Genomic DNA, 18866 nt, shown 5'->3' on the forward strand with positions numbered 1-18866 from the left:
TCCTTTAGCTTAAGCTTACTATACCATTTCACTTGAGATGTGCAACCGTCATTACTTAGCACATGGGCTCTAGCCCTTCCTGAGCATTACTTCCCCCCTTATCTGTGAAGGTTGTTACTACTTGTCTGCATCTTTGTATTTAATTGTTTGAGTGTGGAAGTGTGATCATGTGTCCTGATTCTTCAGCCCACTAAGGTTACTAGTTGAAGATTTATAGAAATCACAGAAAAGAGAAGGACTTCAGCGCTAGAAATATAGGAATGTGGACAGAGGGAAAGATAGATTGGTACTCTTAAGAGAAGTAAGAAAGGAAATCAAAGAATTGGTTGCTGAGATCGAAGAAAGAAAGAAGACAGCCCCAAAGACAGGAAACCCTTCCCACCGCCGTTCCCCAGGATCCCCACATGGTACTTAAGTGAGAAGCAGGAGGAGGGATGATGGTCAGTGTCTCCTGCAGAACGGACATTCTTGCCGTCACCTTTGAAGTCCCCAAAGAAAAGATCTTGGCAACTCCTATGGAACAGCAAATGATGAAGAACCAGTCACACTTGTTTGTGAGGGTTGTATGAAGGGCGAGGTGTGTAGGTCATGTCTGTGCCTATGCTACCCATCCCTTTCAAAATTCGATATAAACCCTTCCCAATCACATCACACTTTACAAAAAATATAAAACATTCTATAAAAATAGAAATTAAATACACTATAATCAAATATTATTTAGTTAGTCACTTCACTCTATATTTCGTACACATGTTCAGTTTATGTCATGTAGGTATCATTCTTCCTAAACAGTACCATTATATTAAATCTGCTGTTAGAATGTTACCCTGTTAGTTTTATGCTTAGAGGTTACTGTTTATTGTGACTCCTTAAATTAGTCACAATTGTGTAGTCATAATTGGTCTCTTTTAATACTAATATGGTAGGGTAGCTTAAGGACTATAAATAGATTACAGGATAGCCAAAGATTTGAAGGGAGTTCAGTGTAGGAAAACTAATGTGGAAGTAACACCAAACCCAACTCGGGAACCGGCAGACGTCAGTCCATCTGTTGACACAGAACGTCAACGTCCCTGGGGGTTTTGTACATATCGTTTTATGTCCTTAACATTATACATTCCCTTTTCCTCTTCCGTCACAGGATTTACTAATTATAGGGTTTTTTGGTATTGACTGAATACGATAAGGTCCTACGTATTTCAGAAAAAAATTGTGTGTTTCATTTTTCAGTGCTGAAATTTGATGGATGGATATGGTGGAAATGGGCACTCAACAGTGTAGTCTTTAGCGCCCGCGAAATTTGAAGGTGTTGTTTTACTATGTGGTATTCTGGGTCAGTTGCAGTTGCATTGTATTTGTCTACCCTTTGTTGGGTGCTCCTATGTAAGTTCTACCAACTCTTTCCTGAATTGCTTGGTGATCAGTAGCTTTTTACTCTGGCCATGTAAAACACTTACAGGTTCTCCTATAAATGGCTTGCCAATGGCTTCCACGCGCATCATTTCTGTGGACAAATGCAGTAGTTCATTTAGAATAAGCTTAAAGCTTTAGAATAAGCTTTCCACCCATGAGGTATGAGTGTTGTGGCAATATGTGCGGCACAACCTACCAATCTCTTTCATTACTCTTTCACAAGGGTTCGACGATGGTTTATAGTTGGATATTAAAATGCGTTGTATATTTCCCCAGGCTAAAAATTCCTTAACTTCATTGCTGGTAAACTGAGGTCCATTATCAGAAAGAAAACGCCTCAGTTTACTTGTAGCTATAAAATATTCTTGCAAACACTTGATCAGGGTTTGCGCATTAGCCTTCTTAATAGGATAAAGTCTTACATATTTTGACCAACATTCTATAAGTACTAATATATAAACCACGCCTCCCTTCCCTTTGGGTATGGGTCCAAAAAAATCGGCAGCTGTGAGGTCATGTAATGCTTTAGGAATATTCGGATACATCTTATACTTTACATGGGTATTATTCTTCTTAGCTTTCTGACAGATGTCACATGTTTTAGTAGTAGCAGTTACCTTATGCCCTAATCACTTAAAATAATAAAACTTATTCATAAGAGCTATGCACTTTTTCACTCCAAAATGGCCATATCCACTATGAATGTACTGTTTTAATTTAGACTCTGCTATTTGTGGTATACACAGCCACCAATAGCTTCACTGTTTGCTGTTTCTCCAGACCAAGTTGTGATTTGTTACCTTCCACTGTTCCCTTTTGTTTACCGGTAATGACTCTCTTATACACATGGCATAGATCTCTGTAAAATACGGGTCATGTTTAATATTTTCTGTTATCGTTTGAACTAGCTCATGTACTTCCCTTCTTGGATATTCTGTTGTTATAAAACTGATCGTCAAAATTACCGCAGCTCCTTCTGTACATTGTAGATCTTTCATGTTTTGAGGTAGTCGCGACAAAGAATCGGGTACTATATTCTCTAATCCTTTTATATGTTGTATTTTAATATCATATTCTTATGAAAACAACATCCACCTCATTAGTCTGCTGTTTAATAATCTACTACTCATTAGGAATGACAAAGCCTGGTGGTCAGTATAAATGTAGGTTTTATGCTCCACACTATCGCTAGCAATTCTTTCTCGGTAGCAGTATAATTTTGTTCATGCTTATTTAAGCTTCAACTAATAAATGCAATAATCTATGATCATAGGTTACTATCCCCCATTCCCCTTGGAATAATTCTACTGCAATACCATAATCTGAGGCATCAGTTGCTATCTTAAAAGATTCATTCCTTACAGGATTTTGTAAGATAGGCTCATTTACTAAAGCTTGTTTTAGTTTGTCGAAGGCTTCTTGGGTCCCTTGGTCCCAATTCCATGATATACCTTTACGTAATAATCTTAATAGTCTAGGGTCATTCATTTCTTGGCTTTGCACATTGCATCGATAATAACCTGCCATTCCCAGAAACCCTTTTAGTTGTTTAACGTTTTGAGGAGATGAACAGTTTTTAATAGCCTCAATTCTCTCAAGATCTGGTTTAATGCCTTTTACCCCCATGATGTTTCCTGAAAACTTTAATTCCTACCTTTCAAAGTGAGATTTGCTTAACTTTAAGGTGATACCCTTTCCCTTAAATAGCTCCAAAGTTTTTTTCAATGTCCTACAATGTTCTTCCCAAGTAGGTGAAATAATCAAGATGTCATCCACATAAATAACTAGTTCTTTCAACAACTCTCATCCAATAGCCATATCAAGTGCTCTTATAAATAGTGATACTGATATATTTAGTCCAAAAGGTAAGATTTTCGTTGATCAAAAAAATCAGTATACTTTTTTCAATCGGGATGTAACCGGATTTGCGAGTACCCAGCCATCAGATCAACAGAGCTAAAATACTGGGCATCTTTAAATTTAGTTACTAAGTCATCTATATTAACCGGATGATCTCTTTCGGTTTCAATATGACGGTTGAGAGTGCGTGTATCTAGCACCAATCTCACTCCACCTGTAGCTTTTTTCACTCCTACTAAGGGATTATTATAGACACTCATACTCCTTTCTATTATATCTTGATCAATAATTTTATTAATCTCCTCCCTAACCACTTCTTTAAGACTTACAGGTACAGGGTATGGTTTGCAAAAAAAGAGTCTCGTCCTTAATCTTAAATTTGCAAACATAATCGCTAACGGTACCCGGATTCTCTGAAAATACTGAATGGTATTTAGACAAAATTTTCACTAAATCCATTTGCTGTTCAATATTTAACACTTCAGATACACTTACCTTTTTGTGAAAGTCGTCTTGTGTACATGCAGTATTAGTTAACTCTATCTCTGGAGACAACTGAGCTGACATGGTTAATTGTAAACTTTGGTGTTCAGATATTTGTTTATACACATCGCTGTCCGTCACAAACTTAATGCAATGTTTATTCTCGGGTTCCCCCACATAAATACAGTTCTCGTCAAAATTTAGTATAACATTAAAATCGGTTAACAAGTCTAAACCAAACAATATGTGTCTATTTATGTCTTCCACTACTAGCAAAGGTTGTGTAAATGTCATATCACTTATACGGCAGTGTGCCAAGGTTTCGTATTTAACAACCTTATTCTTCTTTCCAGTGATACCAACTATGTATACCCCAGTTACTGGTAAAACAGGTAAATTTTTAGTGTATTAAAGTATTATTTAGAAATAAGTGATACTTCACTACCAGAATTGATGAATATGTCTACTTTGTGGTTTTCTATCTCTCCTGTTATAATAGGTTGCGGTGGCGTAGTTATTTTGTTTGTTTCCTCCAGCAGTAGCCGCTGCTTGGTAGGTACTTCATGCATAAAGGAAACCTGTACCCTGTTATTTAGGCCTCTCAATATATTTCGAGGACGTGGGCCCCAGCCCTGGGTCCAGATCGCTCCACATTTTCCTCATGGGTTGCAACCACGGGACAATTTCCAAAGGTTGGAACTGCATTACCCCCTGTTCCACAGCTGTTGCTGGGCATGAATTCCTGTGTAGTTACGGGACCGAGGTTGTACGTTAATGGTCCTCACGAGCAACCCCCTCTATTGACATTCCTGCTAGGGCGGTGGACTCGGGCAAGATTGGATTCATAATGCTTTGACTGATTATTATGATTCATATTATTCCTCCTAAAATTCGAATTTCCTTCACATGCAAGTTCTCATTCCAGTATTTATTGATTGCATCGAATGTATCTACAAAGGATAACAGTTTCTCTACACCCACTGCATAGAATATCTTTTCTAGCATAAGTAGGTAGACGTCTTATTAAAATTCTAACTAATTCCTCTTCTTCCATTGGTTGATATAAATATTTCACCCTTGTCAAATGCCAGTCAAAATACTTGCGCATTGTACCCCAGGCATTACTATAGTATCTAGGATTCCACTAGGATTCAACTTCTCTTGTGCACTTGAAGACCAATACTTTTCCTTAAACTATCTCTGAAAGTCTTCACAGGATATGAAGTTTTCAATATTTACTGTGCCCCATTCTGAAGCTTCACCCGCCAAATAACCTATTGCAAATCCATTTTCTTAGCATCCTCCCAACTTTTAGGTATGGCTTGGTTAAACTGTTTTAAGGCCTTCACATATGTCTGCTTGTGCCTGTATACAGGGTGTTACAAAAAGGTACGGCCAAACTTTCAGGAAACATTCGTCACACACAAAGAAAGAAAATATGGTATGTGGACAAGTGTTCAGAAACAATTACTTTTCATGTTAGAGCTCATTTTATTACTTCTCTTCAAATCACATTAATCATGGAATGGAAACACAGCAACAGAATGTACCAGTGTGATTTCAAACACTTTGTTACAGGAAATGTTCAAAATGTCCTCCATTAGCGAGGATACATGCATCCACCCTCCATCGCATGGAATCCCTGATGCCCTGATGCAGCCCTGGAGAATGGTGTATTGTATCACAGCCGTCCACAATACGAGCATGAAGAGTCTCTACATTTGGTACAGGGGTTGGGTAGACAAGAGCTTTCAAATGCTCCCATAAATGAAAGTCAAGAGGGTTGAGGTCAGGAGAGCGTGGAGGCCATGGAATTGGTCCGCCTCTGCCAATCCATCAGTCACCAAATCTGTTGTTGAGAAGCGTACGAACACTTCGACTGAAATGTGCAGGATCTCCATCGTGCACGAACCATATGTTGTGCCGTACTTGTAAAGGCACATGTTCTAGCAGCACAGGTAGAGTATCCCATATGAAATCATGATAACGTGCTCCATTGAGTGTAGGTGGATGAACACGGGGCCTAATCAAGACATCACCAACAATGCCTGCCCAAATGTTCACAGAAAATCGGTGTTGATGACGTGATTGTACAATTGCGTGCGGATTCTTGTCAGCCCACACATGTCGATTGTGACAATTTACAATTTGTCATGTTGTATTGAAGCCTCATCCGTAAAGAGAACATTTGCACTGAAATGAGGATTAACACATTGTTGGATGAACCATTTGCAGAAGTGTACCCGTGGAGGCCAATAAGCTGCTAATAGTGCCTGCACATGCTGTACATGGTGTGGAAACAACTGGTTCTCCCATAGCACTCTCCATACAGTGACGTGGTCAACATTACCTTGTACAGCAGCAACTTCTCTGACGCTGACATTAGGGTTATTGTCAACTGCACAAAGAATTGCCTCATCCTTTGCAGGTGTCCCCATCATTCTAGGTCTTCCCCAGTCACGAGTCATCATAGGCTGGAATGTTCCGTGCTCCCTAACACGCCGATCAATTGCTTCGAACGTCTTCCTGTCGGGACACCTTCGTTCTGGAAATCTGTCTTGATACAAATGTACCACGCCATGGCTTTTCCCCCGTGCTAATCCATACATCAAATGGGCATCTGCCAACTCCGCATTTGTAAACATTGCACTGACTGCAAAACCACATTCGTGGTTAACACTAACCTGTTGATGCTACGTACTGATGTGTTTAATGCTAGTTCTGTAGAGCAATGACTCGCATGTCAACACAAGCACTGAAGTCAACATTACCTTCCTTCAGTTGGGCCAACAGGCGGTGAATCGAGGAAGTACAGTAGATACTGACGAAACTAAAATGAGCTCTAACATGAAAATTAAGCATTTCCGGGCACATGTACACATAACATCTTTTCTTTATTTGTGTGTGAAGAGAATGTTTCCTAACAGTTTGGCCTACCTTTTTGTAACACCCTGTGTGTGTGTGGGGGGGGGGGGGGGGGGGGGGGGCGCACTAGCTAGCGACTGTATACCTGTCCCTTTTTCCCCATAAGGTAAGTCTTTCCACTCCCAGGATTGGAATGACTCCTTACCCTCTCCCTTAAAACCCACATCCTTTTGTCTTTCCCTCTCCTTCTCTCTTTCCTGAAGAAGCAACCGTGTGTTGCGAAAGCTTGATATTTGTGTGATTTTTATTGTGTCTATCTACCAGCGCTTTCCCGTTTGATAAGTCACAGCATCTTTTTTAATATATATATATATTCTTTAATATTGCCCCTTCTTTCTAGGGTCCTTTCTTTATGGTCGCCACTTTCTTGCAATGGCCCAGGGGTAATGTGAAGCTCTCTCTATACAGCTTAAGCGTTTTTGTTGACTTACTTGTTGAAGAATGCTGGTTCTGCTTTCTCGCAGCGCCGATGTCTTCTGCTAGCACCGGACGTTTCTCCAAAGATTTCACTGCTAGGAAGGGGAAATTTTTCACTCTCTCGCTCTCTCTCTTCTTATGTAAAAAGTACACTAGTATTGGAATATCATTCAATTCACTAGAACATATTTATTTCCACTTTGTACAAAAAAACAACAAAACTTTATGACATAAGCCCACACACTACTGGGCACCCAGAATCAGTTAATTACACATTTTTGAATGCAATTAATTCATAAGCTTTTATCATGGCTGACTATCCACACCCAGTCCATGTACTCTTAACAGCAGTTCAACGTCTAATAGTCAGTCAGTATTTCGAATCTCTCCATTTGTTTTTTAACAATACAATGCTATATTACTTTTTGCAGCCGGCCATGGAGGTTCTGGGCCGTATTTGCTTATTCTTGGCAGGTCACGCTGAATACTTGCCAGCTCCAACGAATTATCTCCCTTCCATTTTCCCCTGCACAAACAATAAATGGGTGCAGTATCCCATGCTCATCCTTATGCCCTACTTTAAAATAATGCGGGTTCGAAACGGCTGGAACATAAGTGTCCCCAGACTTTCATAAAATACTGGGGGCACTACAGTACTATTTTAATGTTTCTGAGAACAGTAGGCCTATCCTCATTCAAAAGAATCATTTTCTGATTTCATTGTATGATTACATGAGAAACAGCTTATTTTTGAAAATTTTTGGATGCTTACAAACATATATTTTCATAAGTTACCAGTACGAGTGTTTTGGATTTGTGACTTATTTCATAGCAAATAAGCATTTGTCACTCTCAGTTACTGCAAACGAATATATCATCTCTGAATTTCATTCTATATCAGTGTAAATAAAATTGTGTTTTTGAAAATTTTCAAAAGCTACCATTGTCCTGTGCATAATCTGAGTAATTTGTAGTAAGTTGGCTTTTGTGATTTTTATACTGTAGCAGATATTCCAACAAATATGTTGTGTTACATCTAGTTTTCCCTTAAAGATGAGTACCCCTATGTATTATCTACACTTATCATAAATTACTCTGTTTTTGAGTTTTCTAACAACTATAATTAACCTCAAAAGATTTTTGGGGACTAGTAATTTTTCCCCCAGGTTTTTGTGTTGCCTTAATAGAAATCTCATTTTGTTTATTCACTTCAGTTCTTAGATCAACACATTAAAAGCTAATTAGCAGGCATAAATTTAAAGTCATTTGTTCACTGTCTTATAATACATTGCACCAGCCAAAATGCAGCCCCACTGTGAATGCTGTTCTGGAACGTGGGATGAACTGGTTGATGTTCATAAACAGCTGGAACTCCCTCCAACTACTGTCAGATGATAGGAAGCTGCTGTGAATTGCTGTGTTGGGTGAGCTCTCAAGGGTAGTGTATCTGTGATAGCAGTACTAGATGTAGCCCAAGTGCTATCCCTCTTGTGGATCCTGTCTTCTCTGCAGAAAGTACAGGATCCATAATTACTCATCCACTGTACTATGAGTGGTGTGTCAATGGTTGATCTAGGCATCCTGTGCAAGGTGGACAAGACCCAGGAAGGACACAAGGTATTGTACAAATTCACCTAACCAGCAAGTTTCATTGGAACTGAGCCAGTGGGACTCACTTAACCTGTTTGGGGAAACCTGTTTTGTCTGGTGTCAAGAAGAGGCAAATGCAAAAGATTATGGGTCTATTAATCATGGGCAGTTCAAACATATGGCAAATGGTGGTACCCCTTAGGGAAATGGTAGCAAGGAATAGTGTAGGTCACCAGGTACACTCAGTAGGTATGCCCGGTGGCCTCCTTCACCGTGTTGAAAGAGGCCATTCCAGCAGCCACTGAGGGAACAGGGCACAACCAACTGCAGAATGTGGTGAATACTGGAACAAATGATGCTTGTCATCTGGGCTCTGAATTCATACTTGGATCATTCAAGCAACTGGCAGAGAATGTTAAGAAAACCAGCCTGGTGCATGGATTTTAATGAAGCTCACAATGTGCATCATCATCCACTGACCTGATCGTAGCCCTTTGGTTCTGAGTCAATTGGAAGGACTGAACCGGATACTTCAAAGGTTCTGCGACAAGCTAGGCTTTGACTTCCTGGACTTGCACCATAGGATTGACAACTTCAGGGTCCCCCTAAATGGGTCAGGTGTGCTCTTACACACCAGAGGCTACTACTCAGATAGCTGACTGTGTGTGGGGTGCACACAAGGGTTCCTGAGATTAGGAGACTCATCATCCAATCCAAATAACAATATCTGTAGGAAATTCAGAAGTATCAGTGTAATATCGAAAGATAGAGTATTAAAATCCTAATGGTTAATTGCTAAAGCATTTGCAACAAAGTGCCAGAGTTTGAAATGCTCATGAAAAGCAGTGAAGCTCACATAATATTAGGTACACAAAGCTTGGTGAAACCGGAAATAGACAGCAGTGAGATTTTTGGGAAAATTCAAGTGGACACCAAAAGGATAGGCAAACAGTAAATGGAGGTGGTGTATTTGTCACATTAGACAAGATACTCAAATCCACTAACATAGAAATTGAAGCTGCATGTGAGATTGTTTGGACATGACTCATTAACAGGGGTAGGCATAAAATAATGATTGAATCCTACTATTGCCCACCACATACATCTCCTGATGTAAATGAACACTTTAGAAAAAAACATTGGTTGATTTGTATGTACATTCCCCAATCATACTATAATAATCGGTGGAGACTTTAATCATCCAAGAATAAATTGAGAAAATTAAATCATTTTTAGTGGAAGGCTTGAGACATCCTGTGAAGTCTTACTGAGTGCCTTCTCTGAAAACTACCTAAAACTGCCTAGAGCAGTTAGTTGAGAACTCCATTCATGATAGAGCTGTATCGGATCTAATAGCAACAAATAGACTGACTTCTTTGAAAATGTCCACATTGAAACTGGTATCAGTGACAATGACATGACTGCGGCAACAGTGATTACCAAAGCGAAAAGAATGACTAAAACAGCAGAAATATTTTCAGTAAATTAGATAAAAAATTATTAGCGTCATACCCCAGTGAGAACTTGAAACCTTCAGCATAGGGCAGGAGTGTGTAGAAGAGCTACGTCTCAAGTCTAAAAGAATAGTTGACTATGCACTGGTCTAATATTTACCCAATAGAACAGTTCATAATGGGATAGAGTCACTGTAAAGAAACTTCTAAGGAAATGAAGATTACTGGATAGTAGGCGTAAAACAAAGCATAGGGCTATAGATAAAGAGATGCTGAATGGAACACATTTGGCTATCAAGAATGTGATATATTATGCCTTCAGCAACTACCATAGGAGTCTATTGTTAAATAATCTTTCACAGAACCCAAAGAAATTGTGGTCATATGAAAATGCTGTTTGTGACACCAACATTACTGTCGAGTCCGTAGTGAATAAGACAGGAATTTAAATTGAGGGTAGTAAAACAAAAGCTGAAGTGCTTAACTGCATTTTTAAATGTCCATTTGGAAAAGAAAGCCCAGGAGAATCGCCTCAGTTTAATTGCCTCACCACAAAAGAGATGGGTGAAATAAGTATCAGTATCAGTGGTGTTGAGAAACATTTTAAATAATTATGTTAAGAAACATTTAAAATCATTAAAATTGAACAAAGCTCCAGGGCCTGATGGAATCCCTGTCAGATTCTGTACTGAATTTGTAGCTGAGTTAGCCCCTCTTCTTACTATAAACTATTGTAGATCTCTTAAACAGAAAACCATGCCCAGTTCCTAGAAAAAAGTGCTGATCACACCCATCTACTAGAAGGATATTAGAAGTGATCTACAAAATTACCATCCAATGTCCTTGAAATCAATTTGTTGTAGAAGCTTTGAATATATTCTGAGCTCAAACACCATGAGGTACCTCGAACAGAATGATGTCCTCTGTGCCAACCAGCATGGATTCCAAAACCATTGCTAATGTGAAACCTAACTCACACTTTTTTCACATGACATACTGAAAGCACTGGATCAACAACTGTTGAAACCAAACTATCAAGCAACCTTATAAACAGAGATGGTGGATTTTGTTTAAATGCTGCTTGGAATCTGGCTCTGTCTCCCAGCAAAAAAACAGAGGGACAGAATTAGTGCTCCCTCACCTGCTGGTTAATAGTCACATCGATTTTTCTGATGTTGGTCTCTTTGGTTGTGTGTTGACTCTGCGGTTACTTGTTTCTCCTCTGTGAACCAAGGTATTAAATTCCCTTACACATTGCTTTCTAGTTGCAGTTGTGCCTTGAGAATGGCAGGGTGTGCTCCTGCCGAAATATTGGCAGTGGTTGACAACATCACCTGGCAGCAAACCCATAAGTTATTTGAACATTCAGTTCGCCATGAAAAGTTATGGTCTCACAATTTGAGTTCACCTACACTTGCTACTCTTCTCACGATAACTTCACAGTAAGACTCAATTTTGACCACGCTAGACACAATACTTTTGTCTACAGCAATGGCACCTAATCTTTTTTTCGATGTATGTTGCAGGCCTCACTAGATATCTCAGAGCTTTCTACTTCACATTTCAGCCAGCACTTGTTTCCAAGAATAATTTGGGTGTGATAACTTTTTTGGAGGGCAGTAATCTCAGGAACTTTGTTATGAATATTTTGACAATTTACTGTTACAGTTTTGGCAGTTAAGGTATCTCTACTTTGTGCACGAACTGATTTCATTCTATGTGTATTGACTGGTAAACATTTCTCAGAGGACCTCAGACTGCCACCTAGCCTAAAAAGCCCCTAAACTCACACCACAGGTACTCCACTACCCAAGTAGTTGCTTTATTTGTACAGTGCATCTCTGACATATTAGCGGGAGTCATATAACGATCTGCCCCATAATGCAGATCCAGAAATCTCCAACCGTGACCATCACAGAACTGACGGAACTTCTGGTCGAGACCCTCCTCTCTGCTCCAAACCATAGATCTTGATTGACTCTCGGTGTGATGCTGCAAATTGTGAGCAATGCTTGCACCCCATGAACAAGGCCAGTAGCCTTCACCATTTCGACCAGCTGCCTGTAGGAACTAAGGATGTCCTCAGAACCCAAGCGTCACCATCATTTGTGCTAACATGAAGAACTACTTGCAAAACTAATTTAACCTACATGCTCAACAGCCAGAGGCAGAGCCTGCTCCATATCTTAGATGAGTCCCCTTGCAGACACATAAGTGCACATTGGAGTTGCTTCCAATCCTGGGTACAATTTCCCTAAGGGCCACCTGTCCACTCACAAAGGAAATGGTAGAGGTATGATAGCCATCCTTCTGACTCCACACTGATTCTCAATTTTGAGCAATGCAACTGTATAACAACCTGCCACTCACGCTGCAGTGAGTGTGGAGCCACCACGTTGGATATGCTGGAAGGTATCTTGACAGCATGCGTGTGAGTGAAATGAGCAACACCTAAGGTGTTGCATGTAACATTCCGGTTTGTCTGTTACCTTCACACCCTGATGGAGCATCCTGCGGAAAGTTGACTATGGTTGTAAGAGTCAGCAGCTGTTCCCAAACAGTGGTCAGTTCCTCCTATGTCCACACACAGCAAGCTCACACACTGTTGATCCAACTACTACTAACATGGGAATTAATCTGTGAGGGGAAAAAACAGAAAAAGCTAAAAACATTGCTTGGCTAGATAAAAACAAGTGGCAACAGGAGAACACATATAGAAAAAGGTATTCAAGCTTTTGGAGCCAGTAGCTCCTTCTTCTGGCAGACAGGTACAAGAGAAAGGAAGAGGGGTGAAGGAAAAGGACTAGAGAGGTTTAGGAAAAGGGGTAGTGTTTAGAAAAGTCACCCAGAACCCTTGATCAGGAGAGACTTAGCAGACGGGATGAGAAGGAAAGACTGATTCAGTAACAGCCAACAGGCACAGGCCATCTGAATCTAACAAACAAATGATTGCTGTGGTACAGACTGTGCGAATGTACACATTACTTTTAGTAAAACATGCAACTATACGTCTCAAACACAAAAAGACACAGTGAATTTAAGAATTAGATGTTGTAAGCATACAAAACTTACAAGTGGTTAGCATACTGGACTCACATTTGAGAGGACAATGGTTCAAACCCACGTCCGCCCATCCTCATTTAGGCTTTCTGTGATTTCCTTAAACCATTTCAGGCAAATGCCAGGATGGTTCCTTGGGAAAGGCATGGCTGACTTCCTTTCCTGACCAGATGGGACCGGTAACCTCAATGTTTGGTCCCCTTCCCCCAAATCGACCAACCAACCAATCCTCTTCTGGTTTCACCAGTACTGCATTTTCATCTATTTATTTTATAGTCTTCATCCTTTCCAATTTGATTACAGTGCCTCTTGAACCCTCTACGGTCTTATCTATCAGTTCTTGTCTGATTGTGTTGAACAGATTTGTTGACAGTTAGTGTCCGTGCCTTACACCCCTCACTTCTCAAATCTTTCCTGTCCTCACCTCCCCCCCCCCCCCCTCCTACTGTCAATTTTTGCTTTCTGTAGATTTACATTATTAAACTTCCATCTTTCCAGCCTATATTTTAAAACTGACAGCAATATGCTTCAGTTGAATCTATCAGATGCCTTCTTCCAGTCGATGAAATGATATGCTCTCCCTTGTTCCTTTCCACAATTCTTTCTCTAATCATCTTCAAACAATGAGTAGCATCTCATTTTCCTTTACTCTTTACACCATGCTGGTTTATTAAGCATAAACCTGTTGGAGACAGAAAGACTGTGCCTCACTCTGACCTTAGAACTGTGCCTGTCAAAGGAGGGACCTACAGTTAGACTCAGAATCGGAACAACAGTTCATCTTTGGCATTATTTGCATAAAAATCACAGAGAGCAGTGAAAGAAGTGACAAATAACAGAGAAAAATCCTACAATTGAGTGGGAAATGAACTCTGGGCCACTGAGTTTGTCGCCTGACAGTTAGTCATAACATATACTTTGCAAAAATGGATAAAACAGAACAGAATGAACTTAGAAATATTACTGCGGTCTAGAAAACACAATAGAGACCAAACAATACAATGAGAAGCTATTGAGATTATTTAAAGCAACCTGTATGAAACAGAAGTGATATCTGCTTGCAAGTATTCTGCAAACATGAGTAGTTAAGCATGACTGATTCATTTTGTTAAACATGTAACATTTTAATGTACATGGACACTGAGTGTAGCCATTATTACTCTGCAGATCAGTATGAAAAGCCCAGTAATTTACTAGACATTGCTGTTGTCTTCTGCTGACCCTTGAACTAAATTACCCAACCAGTTTTAGAGGAACTTATAGTTTATTGTGGGCAGTTTTCACAGTAGCACATACTAGCAGTGTTGAAAGAAATGAAATGATAAGTGACAGATAGAAATCCTGGAACTGTTTGGGGCTGGAATCCCAGACCTTTAGATTCACAGCCTGGAACTGGCTCGCTGAGACAGTATAAAGGGTTTACAGTTTAAGATGAGTGAGATGGGAGGATGAAAGTTCAAATCCTTGCCAGGAAATCTAAATTTAGGTTTTCTGTGTTTTCATTAAAAAAAAATGCTGTAATTCACAAAATGGCTGAAGTTATGAGTGCCAAAATCATAACTTAAAAATTGTTGGTTTTGACCATGTCTTCTCTAACCCACTTAAGGCAGTTATTGGGATGTTTTTTCTAAAAAAATGTGGGGCCAATTTCCCTCCACATACTCCTCCAGAGCTTGTGCTCAGTTTCCAATAATGTCATCAATGGCATATTAAACCATAAACTTCCTTGCTTTCCTTACAGCTAAAAGTGAAGTAAATATGGTATTAACCACATGATAAGCTGCTATATTCAATGTAAATAGACCTTCATTGTTGCAAGTAAAGTTTTTCATTGCTGACTAAAGCAGTGGTATATAAATACTTTAAACATGGCTGCACTTTAGTGGCAGTTACAGAATAGCAAGTGAATGAGAGCGCCAAATAGTATGGTGGTATTAAGTTATTCAGAAGGCCAAGAAACAGGCATACAATGTGACAACATACATTGCAATCAAAACATCATGGGCCAATAACATGTGTCATGCAGAAACTGCTAACTACAAAAAGTGTAGGCATGTCACGAACAACATAATACAGACCAACACAGGAAGTAGTACTTACAAACTTCACATTAGCAAACATTAAGTTAGTGAAGTGATCTAAGATCTCCACATGAAATGTGTCAGTGATGATCTGTACATCCATGTGTAATAGTAAAGATCCCTAAAATCATGCCAACTGAGGAAGAGTGAAGAGCATGGATATGGGGAAACAAACCCTGAGGTGCATGCACCAATAGACATGTATGCGTGGTGGTATAAACAGGCAATAAGTGTGAGCACATTTAAATTACTAACAAAATTACAGAAATACACCATAAACTAGTATGCAATAAAATGTTGAAAAAGACTAATACGAAATGAAATGTGCTACCGTACATTAGGACCCTTATAGGACCATATGTATATTATCATACAAAAATAATGCTGGCTTTGTATAAGTACGTTATTAGAAACATAATGACAGTAAACATATTAATATGACCACCAGTACATCATCATATGAAAAGTGAAAATGACAGTGCACACACAGCTATTCTCCACAGAGAAGTCAAAGGGTATAGGATGGATCTTCAGGAACAATTAGAGATCTGTCAAAATGTAGAAGGGCAAAGATGGAAATTTACTAAATGACCAGCTGCAGCTTGCCTGTAGACAATTTTTTGATAGCTTTAAACCAATTCTGTTAATGAAAAAATCTTCATATGACTGCTGATAGCCTTTGCGAGCAGTTAATTTCCAGAAAATTCTATTGTACAATTTTTGCGCATACAGTTTCATCTGTCAGTTTATGTTGTGCTTTTGTTACACTTACTTACTGTACAGGAACCTATGAATATTTGCTCTTTGCTTTCACTATGTTTAATAGTGTGTCTGTGCACTGTCATAAATACTTTTTCTATTATGATGCACTGGAGGTCATATTAGTCTGTTTACTGACATTATGCGTGTAATAATGTACTGATGTAAATAAAATAGAAAGAAACTTCCACATGGGAAAAATATATTAAAAACAAAGATTCCAAGACTTACCAAGCGGGAAAGCACCGGCAGACAGGCACAATGAACAAAATACACAAACACACACACACAGAATTGCTAGCTTTCGCAACCGATGGTTGCTTCTTCAGGAAAGAGGGAAGGAGAGGGAAAGACGAAAGGATGTGGGTTTTAAGGGAGAGGGTAAGGAGTCATTCCAATCCCGGGAGCGGAAAGACTTCCCTTAGGGGGAAAAAAAGGACAGGTGTACACTCGCGCGCGAGCGCGCGCACGCACACACACACACACACATCCATCCACACATACACAGACACAAGCATATGTCTGCTTGTGTCTGTGTATGTGCAGATGGATATGTGTGTGTGTGTGTGTGTGTGTGTGTGTGTGTGTGTGTGTGTGTGTGTGTGTGTGTGGGCACGCACGCGCGCCAGTGTACACCTGTCCTTTTTTTCCCCCTAAGGGAAGTCTTTCCGCTCCCGGGATTGGAATGACTCCTTACCCTCTCCCTTAAAACCCACAGCCTTTCTCCTTTCCCTCTCCTTCCTGAAGAAGCAACCATCGGTTGCGAAAGCTAGTAATTCTGTGTATGTTTGTGTCTTTTGTTCATTGTGTCTGTCTGCCGGTGCTTTCCCGCTTGGTAAGTCTTGGAATCTTTGTTTTTAATATAATAATGTACTGATACACAGACATCATTATTTGCAAACAATAATTTACTGATGGTCCCATTAGGGTCCAAATGTATGTATTTTATTTTGCATTAGTCTCTTTCATGCTTTAATACTATACTTGTTTATTCACAGGGCATATTTCTGTAATTTAGTTAGTAATTTCAAAGTGCCCTTGCTTATTGCCTGTTTATGCCACCAAGAATACATGTTTATTGGTGCATGCACCGTACAATTTGTTTCCGTGGTATCCATGATCTCCTCTCTCCCTCAGTTGACATGTAGCTCTTAATATGGTCTCGCATTTTATGTGATTGCTTTTACTGATGTGACAAGCTCTTGATTTTAGGGACCTGAACTTCTACACATGCATGTACAAATCATGGCTGACACATTTCATGCAGAGATGTTAGATTGCTTCAGTGACTGTTCGCTAATCTAAAGTTTGTAAGTACTACTTTCCTATGTTGGTATATGTCATGTTCTTTGTGATGTGCCTACACTTTTTGTAGTTAGCAGTCTCTTTATGACCCATATTATTGGCTCATGATGTTTTGATTGTAATTTATGTTATTGCACTATATGCAGGTTTCTTGTCCATCTAGAGAAGATGCTGAAACAATGGTAAAGGTTAACTGAATTTATTACAACCAGTTGGCTGTCTCATTCACCAGGTATGTAAATATTATTTATTTATATGCTAATATTTATTACTTTTATTTCCACATTTACTAAACCTAGCCTTCAAATGCTCTCTTACATATAACCAGAGAATCTTTTTCAGTTAACATTATAACAGATCCTATGGAAAAAAGAATCACAGTGAATTTCATTTCAAGTTAGGTCTTTCTTTAGAAAAATACATTCCATCAATCAGACTGCAACAAAACTGTGAATTTTGTTCTCAGGAGTGGGACAAGTTAATCAGCTTTCATAATCAGCCGGAAATCACTCTGAGTGCTGTGAGTTGGGTATGCTGTATGAAATACTGAGAGTCACATACCAAGAGATATTAAAGGTACTGAGAGAACTGCCATTTCCTGTGGATATGGTCTCCTCTCCAGGAAATGCAAGAGCAATCATAATTTACCTACCAGACTATGAGTGAAATGACAGTGGTAGATCTAGGAGCTCTGTACAGGGTAGGCATGGGCAATGGTGATTTTAAGATACCATATCCATATGTGTCACTGTAACAAAGATGCTGATTACAATTGAAATTGAAACCAAGCCAGATGACACTCTTCACCTGAAGTGAAGCATACTACATCCTAGGTCAGATCATGAGGAAGTGTGTGGAAAAGAGCAGGGAACTGTAAATGTTGGAAATTCAGACATATGGTGAATAACTGTACTGTTTGTGGAAATTGGAGCAAAAGATGGCATTACAATCAGAAGTCAGTGTCGTCCTAACCGCTGTCTGCTTCACGTCTGCTGTGAAGCAAGCTACCTTAATTTAAGTATTAACTGTATTTTTCTTGTAACTCTTCAGGCTTTCCCGGCGATCTAATGACATCTTGGGTTGTCGGGTGTTCTGTTGGATATCAGTGTCGTACTTGCACGATATTTCGGTCACATAACTCGTTACCTTCATCAGGTGCGACCTGAGACAGTGTGGCATCGCCCACTCTGCCTGTGAGTGGACACGTGTGGCTGCTCCTTCAGCAAGGTCCGAGCAGGCACACGGGGGGGTTATTAGTTATTGGGAGCTCCAACGTTAGGCGGGTGATGGAGCCCCTTAGGGAAATAGCGGAAAGGTCGGCGAAGAAGGCCAGTCAGTGTTCACTCTGTCTGCTTGCCGGGGGGGTCTCATCCGAGATGTGGAGGAGACCCTGCCGGCGGCGATAGAGAGCACTGGGTGCACCCGAATGCAAATTGTTGCTCATGTTGGCACCAATGACTCCTGCCGTCTGGGTTCAGAGGTCATCCTCAGTTCGTACAGGCGGTTGGCGGAATTGGTG

The 18866-nt window shown here is 39.8% G+C and overlaps 1 protein-coding gene across 11 annotated transcripts in view; it reads left to right on the forward strand.

Annotated features, from left to right (window-relative positions):
- The window catches only part of LOC126336285 (thiamine transporter 1-like), a 552608-nt gene that overhangs the window by 441554 nt on the left and 92188 nt on the right, over window positions 1–18866 (forward strand). For 2 of the 11 annotated variants that reach the window (XM_049999817.1, XM_049999818.1), the window contains exon 8: window positions 4110–4148. The exons of the other annotated variants lie outside the window; for them this stretch is intronic. In XM_049999817.1, coding sequence (XP_049855774.1) covers window positions 4110–4143 — 34 coding nt within the window. In that variant the 3' untranslated portion in view covers window positions 4144–4148. The remainder of the gene's footprint in view (window positions 1–4109; window positions 4149–18866) is intronic. 11 annotated transcript variants of the gene reach the window in all.

The sequence above is a fragment of the Schistocerca gregaria genome, chromosome 2 (genome assembly GCF_023897955.1).
Source record: "Schistocerca gregaria isolate iqSchGreg1 chromosome 2, iqSchGreg1.2, whole genome shotgun sequence".
Lineage (NCBI taxonomy): Eukaryota > Metazoa > Arthropoda > Insecta > Orthoptera > Acrididae > Schistocerca > Schistocerca gregaria.